General features: G+C 44.5%; 1 protein-coding gene and 1 long non-coding RNA gene across 2 annotated transcripts; both read left to right on the top strand.

Moving 5' to 3' along the window:
• Positions 1–1,094: 1,094 nt before the first annotated feature.
• On the top strand, positions 1,095–2,501 carry LOC115354449 (nuclear factor 7, ovary-like). Its single transcript, XM_030044842.1, has one exon. It carries the CDS (start codon positions 1,107–1,109, stop codon positions 2,499–2,501), a length of 1,395 nt encoding a protein of 464 aa, XP_029900702.1. The 5' UTR covers positions 1,095–1,106.
• Positions 2,502–4,716: 2,215 nt separating this feature from the next.
• LOC115354005 (uncharacterized) lies at positions 4,717–9,110 on the top strand. The gene is made up of 3 exons (XR_003927748.1): positions 4,717–4,758; positions 8,566–8,725; positions 9,052–9,110. It is a non-coding gene; the product is annotated as an uncharacterized LOC115354005 (long non-coding RNA).
• Positions 9,111–13,224: the final 4,114 nt, after the last annotated feature.

Raw genomic sequence — 13,224 nt, 5'->3', positions numbered from 1 at the left:
ATAATAGTATTGAACAGTGGTTTTGTGGGTATTTATTGCATTGTTACTGTGCCTGACATTCTGTGAGGTTGTCGTGACGTGTGCGCACTGTCCGCCTGTCAGCCAAACTTCCACTGCGCCGGCCCCGCTGCACCTTGCGCCGAAAGTAGACGTGGTTTCAGATGGCGAGCTTTTGGCGCACCTCGGCGAAGCCTTTTGGCACGAAACTGTCACTGCGCCAAGCTGAATCTGTCGACACCTCCCCCTGCTGTGCCGCCACTCCCATTTCGGCGCACCTCGGTCTGCGAAACTTGCAAACCGTCCGTCTCTCGCATTTCGCTGGTCGACACCAGCTCTGCGCGGGGTTCGCCTCACTGCGCCACCCTGCGCTGTACTGGGAAACTAGAGCCCTTAATCTATGGCACAGTGTTGTACTGCAAACACAAGTTTGTTGCTATTGATGTATTTTCCAGTGGTAATCTGTTTGTGAACTATGGCTTGACTGTGTGTTTTATATGTTTCATAGACACAAGGAAAACCAGAACTACCACAGGTGAAAAATTTTTTCAAACATATGCCAGAAATAACAGCATTAGCTTGTGTTCATCATTCAGTATAGCAACATATCTCTGATGATCTAACAGTATCTTTGATATTTCTATTTGGATTCAAACTCTTCAAAACCAAATCACACACAAGTTCACAAGTTCAGAAACAGCAATGTGGAACTAGACTTTGCTCTGATCTGTTGCAGTAAACTGCTGACACAAGCTCCGCCCCTCAGCTGACTCACCTGAGACAAACCAGGAAACAGGCTGTCATTCTTCCACTGCTCAGTGGCAAGACACACACACACACGGACGATAAAGTTTGCCTTTGGACTTAACCCACGACTTCCACTGAGGGAGGAACTACAGGAGGAATACTGGGAATACTGGAACTCCAACCTGCTGCTGACTCCTCACTGAATCAAAGTTTTAGAAAAGCCACGACTCAAAGTGACCCTAAAGTGAAAGGAACTTCCAGGGAACTTTCCACAGCAGGGAGCGTTACCACGACTGACTGACTGACTGACTTCCTGTTTGAACGGTCTGCCTGGTGAGTTTTTCTCTTCACTCAGAGACAAAATGGCTTCCACATCAGAGGAGGATCTCTGCTGTCCTGTCTGCCATGACATCTTTACAGATCCTGTGCTCCTGTCATGTAGCCACAGCTTCTGTAAAGCCTGTCTGCAGAGGTGGTGGACAGAGAAACCAACAAGAGAATGTCCAGTTTGTAAGAGAAGATGTTCTAGGAGAAAACCATGTCGTAACCTGGCTCTGAAGAACGTGTGTGAGGCCTTCTTACTACAGAGAGATCAGAGAGCTTCAGCAGGGTCGGAGCTCCTCTGCAGTCTGCATTCTGAGAAACTCAGGCTCGTCTGTCTGGACCATCAGCAGCCAGTGTGTCTCGTCTGTCGAGATTCAAAGAAACACACCAACCACAAGTTCAGACCCATCGACGAAGTTGCTCAGGATCACAAGGAAGAACTTCAGAAATTACTGAAGCCCATACAGGAGAAACTGAGGGTCTTTAATAAAGTCAAAGGAAACTGTGATCAAACAGCAGAGCACATTAAGGTCCAGGCCCGACGCACAGAGAGGCAGATTAAGGAGGAGTTTAAGAAGCTTCACCAGTTTCTCCAAGAGGAAGAGGAGGCCAGGATCGCCACTCTGAGGGAGGAAGAGGAGCAGAAGAGTCGGACGATGAAGGAGAAGACGGAGGCTCTGAGCAGAGAGATAGCAGCCCTTTCAGACACAATCAGAGCCATAGAGAAGGAGCTGAGAGCTGAAGACGTCTCATTCCTGCACAACTACAAGGCTACAGTGGAAAGAGTCCAGCGCCCCTTGCTGGAGGATCCACAGCTGCTCTCAGGAGCTCTGATAGACGAGGCCAAACACCTGGGCAACCTGAGCCTCACCGTCTGGGCCAAGATGAAGGAGGTGGTCTCCTACAGTCCTGTGGTTCTGGACCCCAACATTGCTGATCCAACACTTTCCCTGTCTGAAGATCTGACCAGTGTGAGACGGGGACAGAGACAGAAACTTCCTGAAAATCCAGAGAGATTTGACCACTACCCTGCTGTCCTGGGATCTAAGGGCTTCAACTCAGGGACTCACAGCTGGGATGTTGAGGTTGGAAACAGTACAGACTGGACTCTGGGTATGACAGAAGAGTCTGGCCAGAGGAAAGGACGCATACGATCTGGATTATGGGTAATATGGTTCTATAAAGGTAAATACAAAGCACGCTCCCCATCAGGTCCAGACACTGATCTCCCAGTTCAGAAGAAGCTCCAGAGGATCAGAGTTCATCTGGACTGGAACAGAGGACAGCTGGCATTCTCTGATCCTGATACTAACACACACATACACATTTTCACACACACTTTCACTGACAGGCTGTTTCCATACATTAGCACCACAGAAACACTGAAGATTTTATCAGTGAAGGTCTCTGTGACAGTTAAACAGCACCACTAGAAATAGATGACATCAATAACAACAACAACAAAATTATAAAGACAAAAATGTAGAGAGAAAGAACGAAAAAGTAAGTGCAAAAAAGAAATGTCAAAGTAGTAAAAATAAGATTAAAGGTAAAAACACAACTGAAAGAAAAAAAATCTATAAAAAACGGGGGGCAATGTATCAATATTAATTCATACTAACAATATTCAAATGAATAAATGATTTTGCTTTAGCTCAAAGCTCAAAGTGAATTTTCTCTATATTTAGACCAGGGGGTTCAACCTCTTCCATGTTCTAGACCCCCAAGTTGACTTTCAATAAGCCACTGACCCCCATTTGAAGAGATTTTGCCCTGTAGAGACCCAGCTCACACTGGAAAAAGAGATTTTTCATCTGTTTGTCTTCACCTGCTTCAATAAAGGTTGAATTATATCTAGAGATGTTTTCTACATTTAAACATTTAAAAAGCAAAATGTAATATGGATCCATTATAACTGATCTGATGTTTAAATATATCATTTTAATTATTAGAAATATACTTTTCTTTTCCCTCCTAATTCTTTACTCAAGTTAAACTCTTGCTATAGTTTCCCCAGCAGTTTCATTTGATTTCTTTCTAATAAATGGGGAAAAGGTGATGTGTAAATTCACACAAATTGATGCAAAATTGGCAACATGTTTTTAAAAATTACAAGAAAGCTGTATTTAAAATTATAGAAGTTATGTATTTAAAAGGTCAGGTCAGTGATGCTGGATCAGATTTCTTGTGTAGAAATGCTTTACTGTGACTCCTCATTTTGCTGAGGGCCTCCTGGAAGACCCTGGAGGACCCCTGGGGGTCGCCGGCCCCCATGTTGAACACCACTGAGTTGGACTCCAGGTAAAAGTGGAGTCTGTCTTCTTTGGTGATGTGAAGAGTTGTTTTGATTCTGGGTTCTTAGAGTTTCTCTCCACTGGAACTGCTCTTCTGTTTGGAGTTCCATCATTTCAGCTCCAGCAGATCTTAACTGACTCTCATATTTACAGCAGCTTGGCCAAAAGTTTTGCTTTGAGAGCAGACGTGAACAGACACATGACAGCCCACACAGGAGAGAAACCTTCCTGCTGCTCAGTTTGCAGCAAAGCCTTTCATAAGAAGTGCAGCGTGCAGAAGCACATGGGACTGTTTTAAACACCATTAGCTGTTTCACCTCATCTTGTTTTTATTGCAGGTTTTTGATGTGGTTGTTTTACTGAGAAGCATTTTGTAACTCTGTCTTTTTATGTATGCTATATGAATAAACTAACACTTTATTACTGACTTTATTAATAACTTTGGCTGAGTTTAAGCTGTTAATATTAGAGCAAAAGTATGGGAGATGAGAGGGACAAAACAAGTGGTCAATCCTCGAGAAATAGTAATAAAAATGAGGTGACTAGTAAACCTGACAGTGACTGCTGTAGCGGCAACACGGCGATATTGAATGAAATAAGGGCTCTGAACCAGAACATGGACCATATGCAGACTTCTATGGAAGAAAAAGCCAACACTAAAATTGACGGTCTGTGGGAAAGTTTGGAGAAATTGATCTCCGAAAATAAGGAGGCGATTAAGAGGGACCTGGATCAAGCACTGTTAGATATGCGCTTAAACCTCGAGACTGAAGTGGGTGTCCTGTGTACAAGAATTGAGAAGACTGAGCAGAAAGTCGCTGATAAAGCAGTAGAGAACTTTGATCCAGATGTCTAACTGATTGTCTCGGGGCTCCCTCAAACTGACGGCGAGGATTTGATGGCCAAGGTGAAAGACCTGTTGCACTCAGGACTCGGGTGTGAGCCATCACTCTATCCAGTGTATGTGGGCGAGAGGAGACCTACCGGGGCTGGTGAAGGTGGAGATGAGCTTGGTACAGGAGAAAGTGGTGGCACTGCGCAGAAAGTTTAAACTCAGGGAAAATGTGCGCTTCAACACGTTCTCACTCCCAGTGCGTCAACAGCTTGACGAATGGTCAGGGTCCCTTAGCGTCACATGTCGACTCATTAGGCACCCGTTTCTCGTCAGTTTCCGACGAGTTGGGTAACCTGACAGACTTACATAGAACTCCCACCACAACGTCTGAAATGTGGAGAGGGACCCAACTGCAGTCAAGATGGCCGACAAGGGCGTCGCCATATATCCAATCCATGCCGGAAGTCCCAAGCAAAAGTTTCTTCTTCGTGTAATGTATAGCTTATTCAGCGTCCATGCTCCATACCGATTAGCGGACTGTCTTGAGAGAGCGGGAGAACGGTAAGAAAAATAGTCTTTTAATAATCATCCAATGAGTGTGGTATTATCGCTAAGATTAATTCCTGCTATTTACAAATGCGATGCATTGAAGAATTAGAGCAGTGTTACTCATTGCGCGGCTTGCGAGCTGCATGTGGCTTGCCAAGCTTTAACTGGTGGCTCACATGGCAGCCAGTGATTTATATGGTAATGCAGCCAATACGAATTCACACACACACACACACACACTCTATATACAGTACAGGCCAAAAGTTTGGACACACCTTCTCATTCAATGCGTTTTCTTTATTTTCATGACTATTTACATTGTAGATTCTCACTGAAGGAATCAAAACTATGAATGAACACGTGGAGTTATGTAAGAGGTGAAATAACTGAAAACATGTTTTATATTCTAGTTTCTTCAAAATAGCCACCCTTTGCTCTGATTACTGCTTTGCACACTCTTGGCATTCTCTCGATGAGCTTCAAGAGGTAGTTGCCTGAAATGGTTTTCACTTCACAGGTGTGCCTTATCAGGGTTAATTAGTGGAATTTCTTGCTTTATCAATGGGGTTGGGACCATCAGTTGTGTTGTGCAGAAGTCAGGTTACTACACAGCCGACAGCCCTATTGGACAACTGTTAAAATTCATATTATGGCAAGAACCAATCAGCTAACTAAAGAAAAACGACTGGCCATCATTACTTTAAGAAATGAAGGTCAGTCAGTCTGGAAAATTGCAAAAACTTTAAATGTGTCCCCAAGTGGAGTCGCAAAAACCATCAAGCGCTATAACGAAACTGGCACACATGAGGACCGACCCAGGAAAGGAAGACCAAGAGTCACCTCTGCTTCTGAGGACAAGTTCATGCGAGTCACCAGCCTCAGAAATCGCAGGTTAACAGCAGCTCAGATCAGAGACCAGATAAATGCCACACAGAGTTCTAGCAGCAGACCCATCTCTAGAACAACTGTTAAGAGGAGACTGCGCCAATCAGGCCTTCATGGTCAAATAGCTGCTAGGAAACCACTGCTAAGGAGACGCAACAAGCAGAAGAGATTTGTTTGGGCCAAGAAACACAAGGAATGGACATCAGACCAGTGGAAATCTGTGCTTTGGTCTGATGAGTCCAAATTTGAGATCTTTGGTTCCAACCGCCGTGTCTTTGTGAGACGCAGAAAAGGTGAACGGATGGATTCCACATGCCTGGTTCCCACTGTGAAACATGGAGGAGGAGGTGTGGTGGTGCGGGGGTGTATTGCTGGTGACACTGTTGGGGATTTATTCAAAATTGAAGGCACACTGAACCAGCATGGCTACCACAGCATCCTGCAGCGACATGCCATCCCATCTGGTTTGCGTTTAGTTGGACGATCATTTATTTTTCATCAGGACAATGAGCCCAAACACACCTCCAGGCTGTGTAAGGGCTATTTGACCAAGAAGGAGAGTGATGGAGTGCTGCGACAGATGACCTGGCCTCCACAGTCACGGGACCTGAACCCAATCCAGATGGTTTGGGGTGAGCTGGACAGCAGAGTGAAAGCAAAGGGGCCAACAAGTGCTAAACACCACTGGGAACTCCTTCAAGACTGTTGGAAAATCATTTCAGGTGACTACCTCTTGAAGCTCATCGAGAGAATGCCAAGAGTGTGCAAAGCAGTAATCAGAGCAAAGGGTGGCTATTTTGAAGAAACTAGAATATAAAACATGTTTTCAGTTATTTCACCTTTTTTTGTTAAGTACCTATCTCCACATACACTACTCACAAAAAGTTAGGGATATTTGGCTTTTGGGTGAAATTTATGGAAAATATAAAAAGTTCATGCTACAGTGATATTATATCATGAAAGTAGGACATTTACGTAGAAGCATACACTGGTGATTTCCTCATCTCAAACAATTTCTTGAACCAAAAGCCAACAACAGTGGTGGGTATACCACAACAAAAAATGTCAATGTCTCAATAACTTGTCATGTGCCCTTGAGCATCAATTACAGCTTGACAACAACGTCTCGTGCTGTTCACAAGTCGACTTATTGTCTGCTGAGGCATGGCATCCCACTCTTCTTGAAGGGCGGCCCTCAGGACATTGAGGTTCTGGGGTACAGAGCTCCGAGCCTCTACACAGCGACTCAGCTGATCCTATAGGTTTTCTATGGGATTCAGGTCTGGAGAAAGTGCAGGCCACTCCATCCGAGGTACCCCAGTCTCCAGCAGCCGTTCCCTAATCATGCGACCTTGATGAGCTGGAGCATTGTCGTCCATGAAGATGAAATTAGGCCCGTGTTGTTTGTGCAGGGGCACAATGACTGGATTAATGATGTTATTCAGGTAGTATGGGCTTGTCACTGTACCATTCACAAAGTGTAGGGCAGTTCTGTACTGACTAGACACACCTGCCCACACAGTAACACCACCACCACCAAGGGCTCGTCTGGTGACAACAGTGGCTGATGCATAGCGCTCTCCTTGATGTCTCCAACATCGTTGGCGGCCATCATTTCTGCTCAACATGAATCGGCTTTCATCAGAGAACAGCACTGAGGCCCACTGGTCCCTCGTCCAGCGTAAATGCTCCCTGGCCCATGCAAGACAATGACACCTGTGCCTGGTGGTGTGGTCAGGTACCCTTGCAGGTCGTCTAGCACGCAGACCATGCTGATGTAAACGGTTTCGAATGGTCTGACGTGACACTTGGGTGCCTCTCACCTCCCTTAAATGTGCCTGGAGTTGAGTGGCATTCATCATCCGGTTCCGCAGGGCACTGTTCACAATGAAGCGGTCATCAGTGTGGGATGTGGCCAAAGGATGTCCACTTCTATGCCTTTCTGTGACTCTTCCAGTCTCTCTGTATCTCTGTTGCAACCTGCTGATGACACTCTGTGACACTCTAAACTCAGTGGCCACTTCTGTCTGAGAACATCCTGTTTGAAGCCTCGCAATGGCGAGGTGCTGCTGATCAATTGTTAGGTGTCGTCTTGGTCTCATGATGTCAAAATGTGAACAGCATGATGAGGAGGACTGTTTAAATACCAATTCTAATTGAACCAGGAAATTTATTGGTCGATTCATGGATCAAACACCTGTTGTGAATTTTGCTGTTAAGCTCCTTGTTAGAGAACAGCAACTTGTGCAAAAGGTACTGAAACACTGAACAGTTGGTCATGTGCATTCAAAGGTTTACAGAAGGTCACATTAAGTTCACCTGCAAAGGTTATAATGCATTTTAGCTTCATCCCGAAATTTCACCCGGAAGCCGAATATCCCTAACTTTTTGTGAGTGGTGTATGTGCACACTTCCCCACATTAATATATACGCACTACCTGCTTTGTGTTATTATGTGAAGCATGTTGTGTGTTTTTGTTGCCATGGTTTGTAGTAGTAAAAGCAGAGAGAGCACAGTTTCATCAACTATTAACTATTGAAACAAACATTTTTTGCCTTTGGTGTTTTGTAGTGAAAGCGGCTCTCCTGTCGACTTTGTCCTGCCAGTGCCTGTCATGAAAAAAATAGTGAGGATCACTGAACTAGAGTGTGATGTCTCGTAAAGGCTGTTTTTCTGGTCTGGGCTAGCTTTCTGCTAGAAAGAACGCAAATGGATTGTTTTATGCTAATGGATTTGGCAAAGTCATATGGCAATTTTATCAGCGTTTTTTGGTGTGTTGTGGCGTGACACGTGCACACTTCTATTATCCTTAGCACGCACGCACACGCACGCACGCACACACACACACACACACACACACACACACACACAGGTACGCGCACGCACGATATTTATTTATTTATTTATTTATTTATTCTTTTCTTTTCTTCCAGATGCACCATTCTGTGACTGAAGAGGGCAACAGCCTGAACTACACAACTGTGTTGCCAACCGTGTTTGGGTGTCCTCTCTGCCCCACATTGACCACCAAAAGTAAAAGTGGCATCCAGAGGCACCTGCAGAATCATGTGGCAAATGCAGTGCATTTCAAGGGTATGGTCATGAAAAATATCTTTTTGAGACCTTTACATGTAATTTTGAATGATACTTGTAGTTTTGCATGTCTAAGGTCATATTTTAACCAGTGTTATACTGGGTTGCGCTCCTTTGAGGTCTGTGGATAAGCTTATCACAGAAAGCAAGTTACTTTCAAGACATCCCTACTTGTAGCACTCAGTGGAGTTGTTTCACTTTTTGAAATAGACATAGCTGTTTATAATAAGGAAAAATACATCTGTATATACTCTATAGGATGTTAAGTAAATATTTGTTTCTCAGGTACTGTATGATTTTTAAGACAAATTACTCTTCCTTTTTAGATAAGATCATCTGCAGATGCAATCTGCACTGCAGAGATGGAGGCCATTTCCATTGTCAAGGATCAAGGTAACTTTTGAATAGACTGTGCTTTCAGTAGTTACAGTCTCTGTTACTTTCTCTGATGATTACATGTTCACCTTTTACTCTTTGGTTTCAGAACTTAAAAACAGAACCCCTCCACCTCAGTTAACCTCAAACAGCATCTAAAGCTCAGGACGCTGAATTTTAGTGACCAGCGGGTAAATGAAAATGTCATCAGTCATGTGTATGTGTGTTCACAGAGATATAACATTAAAAAGGTGAATTTGTTTACTTTGTTTTTTTTTTGTTTTTTCAATAGATCTTTGAGCTCCTGAGGGTGATTGAGGAGGTCACAGGCATAGGGGAAAAATAAAGAGAGGGGAGATAGGACTGCTGGATTTTGTCTTTGATGTGATGCTCCCAGAGGTAAGAAGGTCAATCTAGCTTGCTTGAGAAATGGAAGGAAATTATTGGATGTTCAATTTTATTCCTCTGGAAAGCATAAAAACAAACGAGTGCACCCTTTACAGCATCACAAGGTAAGATTGGATCATCTATCTATTTTTCAGCTTTTGATCAAAATCCTTCAAGAAGAAGGCTTGACAAGGCTGAAGGCAGAGACCATGATGGCCAGTGGTAGCCTCTTTTAAGCCCCACCACCACCACCACCCGCTACCACCTACCCCCGAGAGATCATGATGGCCAGTGGGAGCCTGGCGACCCCCGTTTATTGTCTTTTCATTGTTGTATGTTCATTTATTTGTTTGTCTGTTCTGTTTTATGCTTTGCAATTGGCTTTTGATTAAGCATTGAAGTGAATAAAGATGTTGTTTACAAAAAAGAGAACTCCAAGTCAAGTTATTATTGCCAGTATGATAGTATAGTATTGTGTTTTATTGGATTCCAGAAATAAAATAGAATTAACAGAAGACTGACAATAGGAAAATATAATTGTTGCATTCATTTAATAGCTAAACCTGATAATGAACACATTTGTAGACCCAGGAAATACCTGTTCTGTTGCAGTAACAAATGTCTGGGGCCATTGTGTTGCCCATGATGCCCCCACTCATCCCTGAAGATCCCTGGTGGGTGAAAACATGACCAGTAGGATTGAAGTCATTTTGCTAAGCTGCTCTTCTCTGCCTTCGAACAAACTGTGTGGGGAGCTGTCTGTGCAGTGTTTGAATGATATTTGCTCCAGAGGCAGATTAATACACCAGGAATCTACAACAATTTTCCTTCCTCCCCAGCAGTCTGCAGCATAAAAGGATACAAGGATACAAGGAAGTTTATTGGTCATTATACAACAGGTTGTATAATGTGTGACGGCCCTGGCCGTGTGTTTTCTTTTTGGTTGTCTTCTTCTTGCTGTAGGTGCCAGGCCTGCTGTGCCTCCCCCTGCTGGTCTGGCTGCCTGGCTGCTGGGGCTCCGCCCAGCAATTGTTTGACAGGCTGCACCTGGGAGGGAGGGCATAAAAGCCCAGCCCCCTCAGCTCTCTCTCTCTCTCTCTCTCTCCCTGGACGCCGAGCTCCTGCCAAACCTCCTCAGTTTTGTTTTGTTTTGTTTATTTTCCACCGCATCATACACCTTTACACCCACACCCAGCTTTCCTGCATCCACCACTTGCACTACACACTGATTACTGACGTCACACCCCATACATTTTGGTTTACTTTTTGGTTTCTTATTAAAGGAACACCTGTTTATTCAAGTTTACTGTGTGGACCTCCCTTGTTTGTTGTGGCCTGAACGAGCTGGGCATAACAAATGAAATTAAAGTGTGGTTCCCTCTTAAAAGACTGCACAGACTGATGAAACATCTGCAGCATCTTACTACAGATGTCAAGAGATCTGAGCTTCTTTAAGAAAAAGAGGTGGTTCAGACAGCACGGTTCCCCAACCTGACAAACTGGCCTTCCTGTCAGGTAATCTGCGATCCAAAGGAAGGATCATATGATCAATGCATAATGTCTGGGCAGTACCACCAATGATTTACAGTGCCTTTTTTTTTTTTCAAGTTGACTTTCAATAAGTCACTGACCCCCGTTTGAAGAGATTTTGCCCTGTAGAGACCCAGCTCACACTGGAAAAAGAGATTTTTCGTCTGTGTGTCTTCAGGTTGTATTGTATCAAGAGATTTTTTTGTACATTTAAACATTAAAACAGAAAAATGTGACGTTGGTCCATCATCACTGATTTGATGATAATATATAAAAAAATATATAAATTAAAATCATATTTAAAATATATCATTTTAATTATTAGAAATACAGTTTTTCCCCTTAATTCTTCATTCAAGTTAAACTCTTGCTCAAAGCCTTTCATAAGAAGTGCAGCGTGCAGAAGCACATGGGACTGTAAACACCATCAGCTGTTTCACCTCATCTTGTTTTTATTGCAGGTTTCTGATGTGTTTGTTTTACTGAGAAGCATTTTGTAACTGTCTTTTTTATGTATGCCATATGAATAAACTAACACTTTATTACTGACTGTGTAACCTGGTGTCTCTGTGTCTGTCTTCCTCTGTGAACAGATGCTCTTGTGTTGTGTTAAAATGGGAGCAGACAGCATCCTCTGCTGCTAAAATGTCAGCCACATTATCAGCCAATCCCACTTTGAGACTGCACACTTGTAGATGCACAATTTTGATATTTACAAGACACTGTTTGAGGTCACACACTGTCTTGTAAGTCTCTGCTTAGGTGTGAGAACTTGTTTCCAGACGACCCAGTATCAACTGTCCACAATTACTGCAAATGTCACAGGATGCAAAAACATTGCCTTTTGGGCTTAATAGTTTATCGGGTAACCCCATATTTTATTAAATGGTTTGTTTATTTTGTATTGCCCACATTGTGTTATATGGTGTTTTTGCTGTGCGCTACAAGCGATGGACAAAATTTGATTGTTGCAGTGTGCTGTGACTATAGTGTGCTGTGGAAATTGTGGATTGGTTTACCTGTGACTGTTAAACAGAGGCACCCGTTGCTGCAGACAGACACACCTGAACCTCATCGGTGATTACAATCACGAGTTGTTCCTCCCACCCCATATAACCGAGACGCCAGATACCTGCGGCAGGGCTGGACCGTGCAGACGGGTTTGTTGGTGTTTCCTCTTGCTGTGGCTGCTGTTTCTTCGGGTCTGGACGGGCTCTCCGCTTTCCCCCCCTCGGTGTGGACCCTCTGGCTTGGTTGGCTGACCTCCAGACTCTGTGTGTCAACGCTCGCTATTTCCGCACAGAAAGGGAAGTGACCATTTTGCCTCTCTGGCTTGTGTGTCTGAGAGTCCCCCTGCATAGCAGAGTGGGCGTTGAGTGCACTTTTCTTTCTGTGTGCCGAGGGTGTCCGACCTGGGAGACGGCAGGCAGCGGTGGTGGCGGCGTGATAGGGCGGCCGACGGCGGAGCGGAGTCCCCGACACCGGAACCGCGCATCGGACGGCAGGCAGCGGTGGTGGCGGCGTGATACGACGGCCGACGGCGGAGCGGAGTCCCCGGCACCGGAACCGCGCATCGGGCGGCAGGCAGGCGGCGGTGGCGGCGTGATAAGTCGGCCGACGGCGGAGCGGAGTCCCTGGCGCCGGAACCACGCATCGGACGGTGGCGTGGAGAGCCGGCTGTGGCATCCACCGACTGGCATCCGGGCACCAGGAGAACCCGGAGCGCAGTATCGGACTAGACTGGCTGGTACCCCGAATTTGTTGAACTGGTAGCTTTATTGGAATTCTTTATTGGACTCAGATTTTAGATTTATTAAGTAAACCAATTGCATTGTTTTATACCTTGTCTTCTAGGAATAATAAATTATTTGTTTAAACACACATCTGTGCTTCTCATTGTGTTGGTGTGGCCGGGAATCAAATTTTAATCTGAGTAACATTTCATAGGTGTTACATTTTGGCGTTGGTCGGCAGGATTCCCTTTCCACACCGCACAGTGTAGAATGGCAGATGAAAATGAAGTACAGCCTGAAAGTGCAGGGCATAGTGCATCACATACTACAAGTTTACCAGTTATAAATGCAATGATGATGCCTTGGTTTATGGGAGTCCCGTGGATCCCGCGATTCAGCGGTGACCAAAGTAAAATGAGTTTTTCAGAATGGAACGGGCAGGTCCAAGCAATGTTGAGGGCACAAGGCTTAAAT

This window comes from Myripristis murdjan, chromosome 22, assembly GCF_902150065.1.
Source record: "Myripristis murdjan chromosome 22, fMyrMur1.1, whole genome shotgun sequence".
Lineage (NCBI taxonomy): Eukaryota > Metazoa > Chordata > Actinopteri > Holocentriformes > Holocentridae > Myripristis > Myripristis murdjan.
The sequence above is the reverse complement of the archived record's forward strand: the minus strand, read 5'-3'. Positions and strand labels throughout refer to the sequence as shown.

Excerpts from the sequence above, each read along its gene's own strand:
- LOC115354449 (XM_030044842.1), top strand. The coding sequence starts at position 1,107 with ATGGCTTCCACATCAGAGGAGGATCTCTGCTGTCCTGTCTGCCATGAC.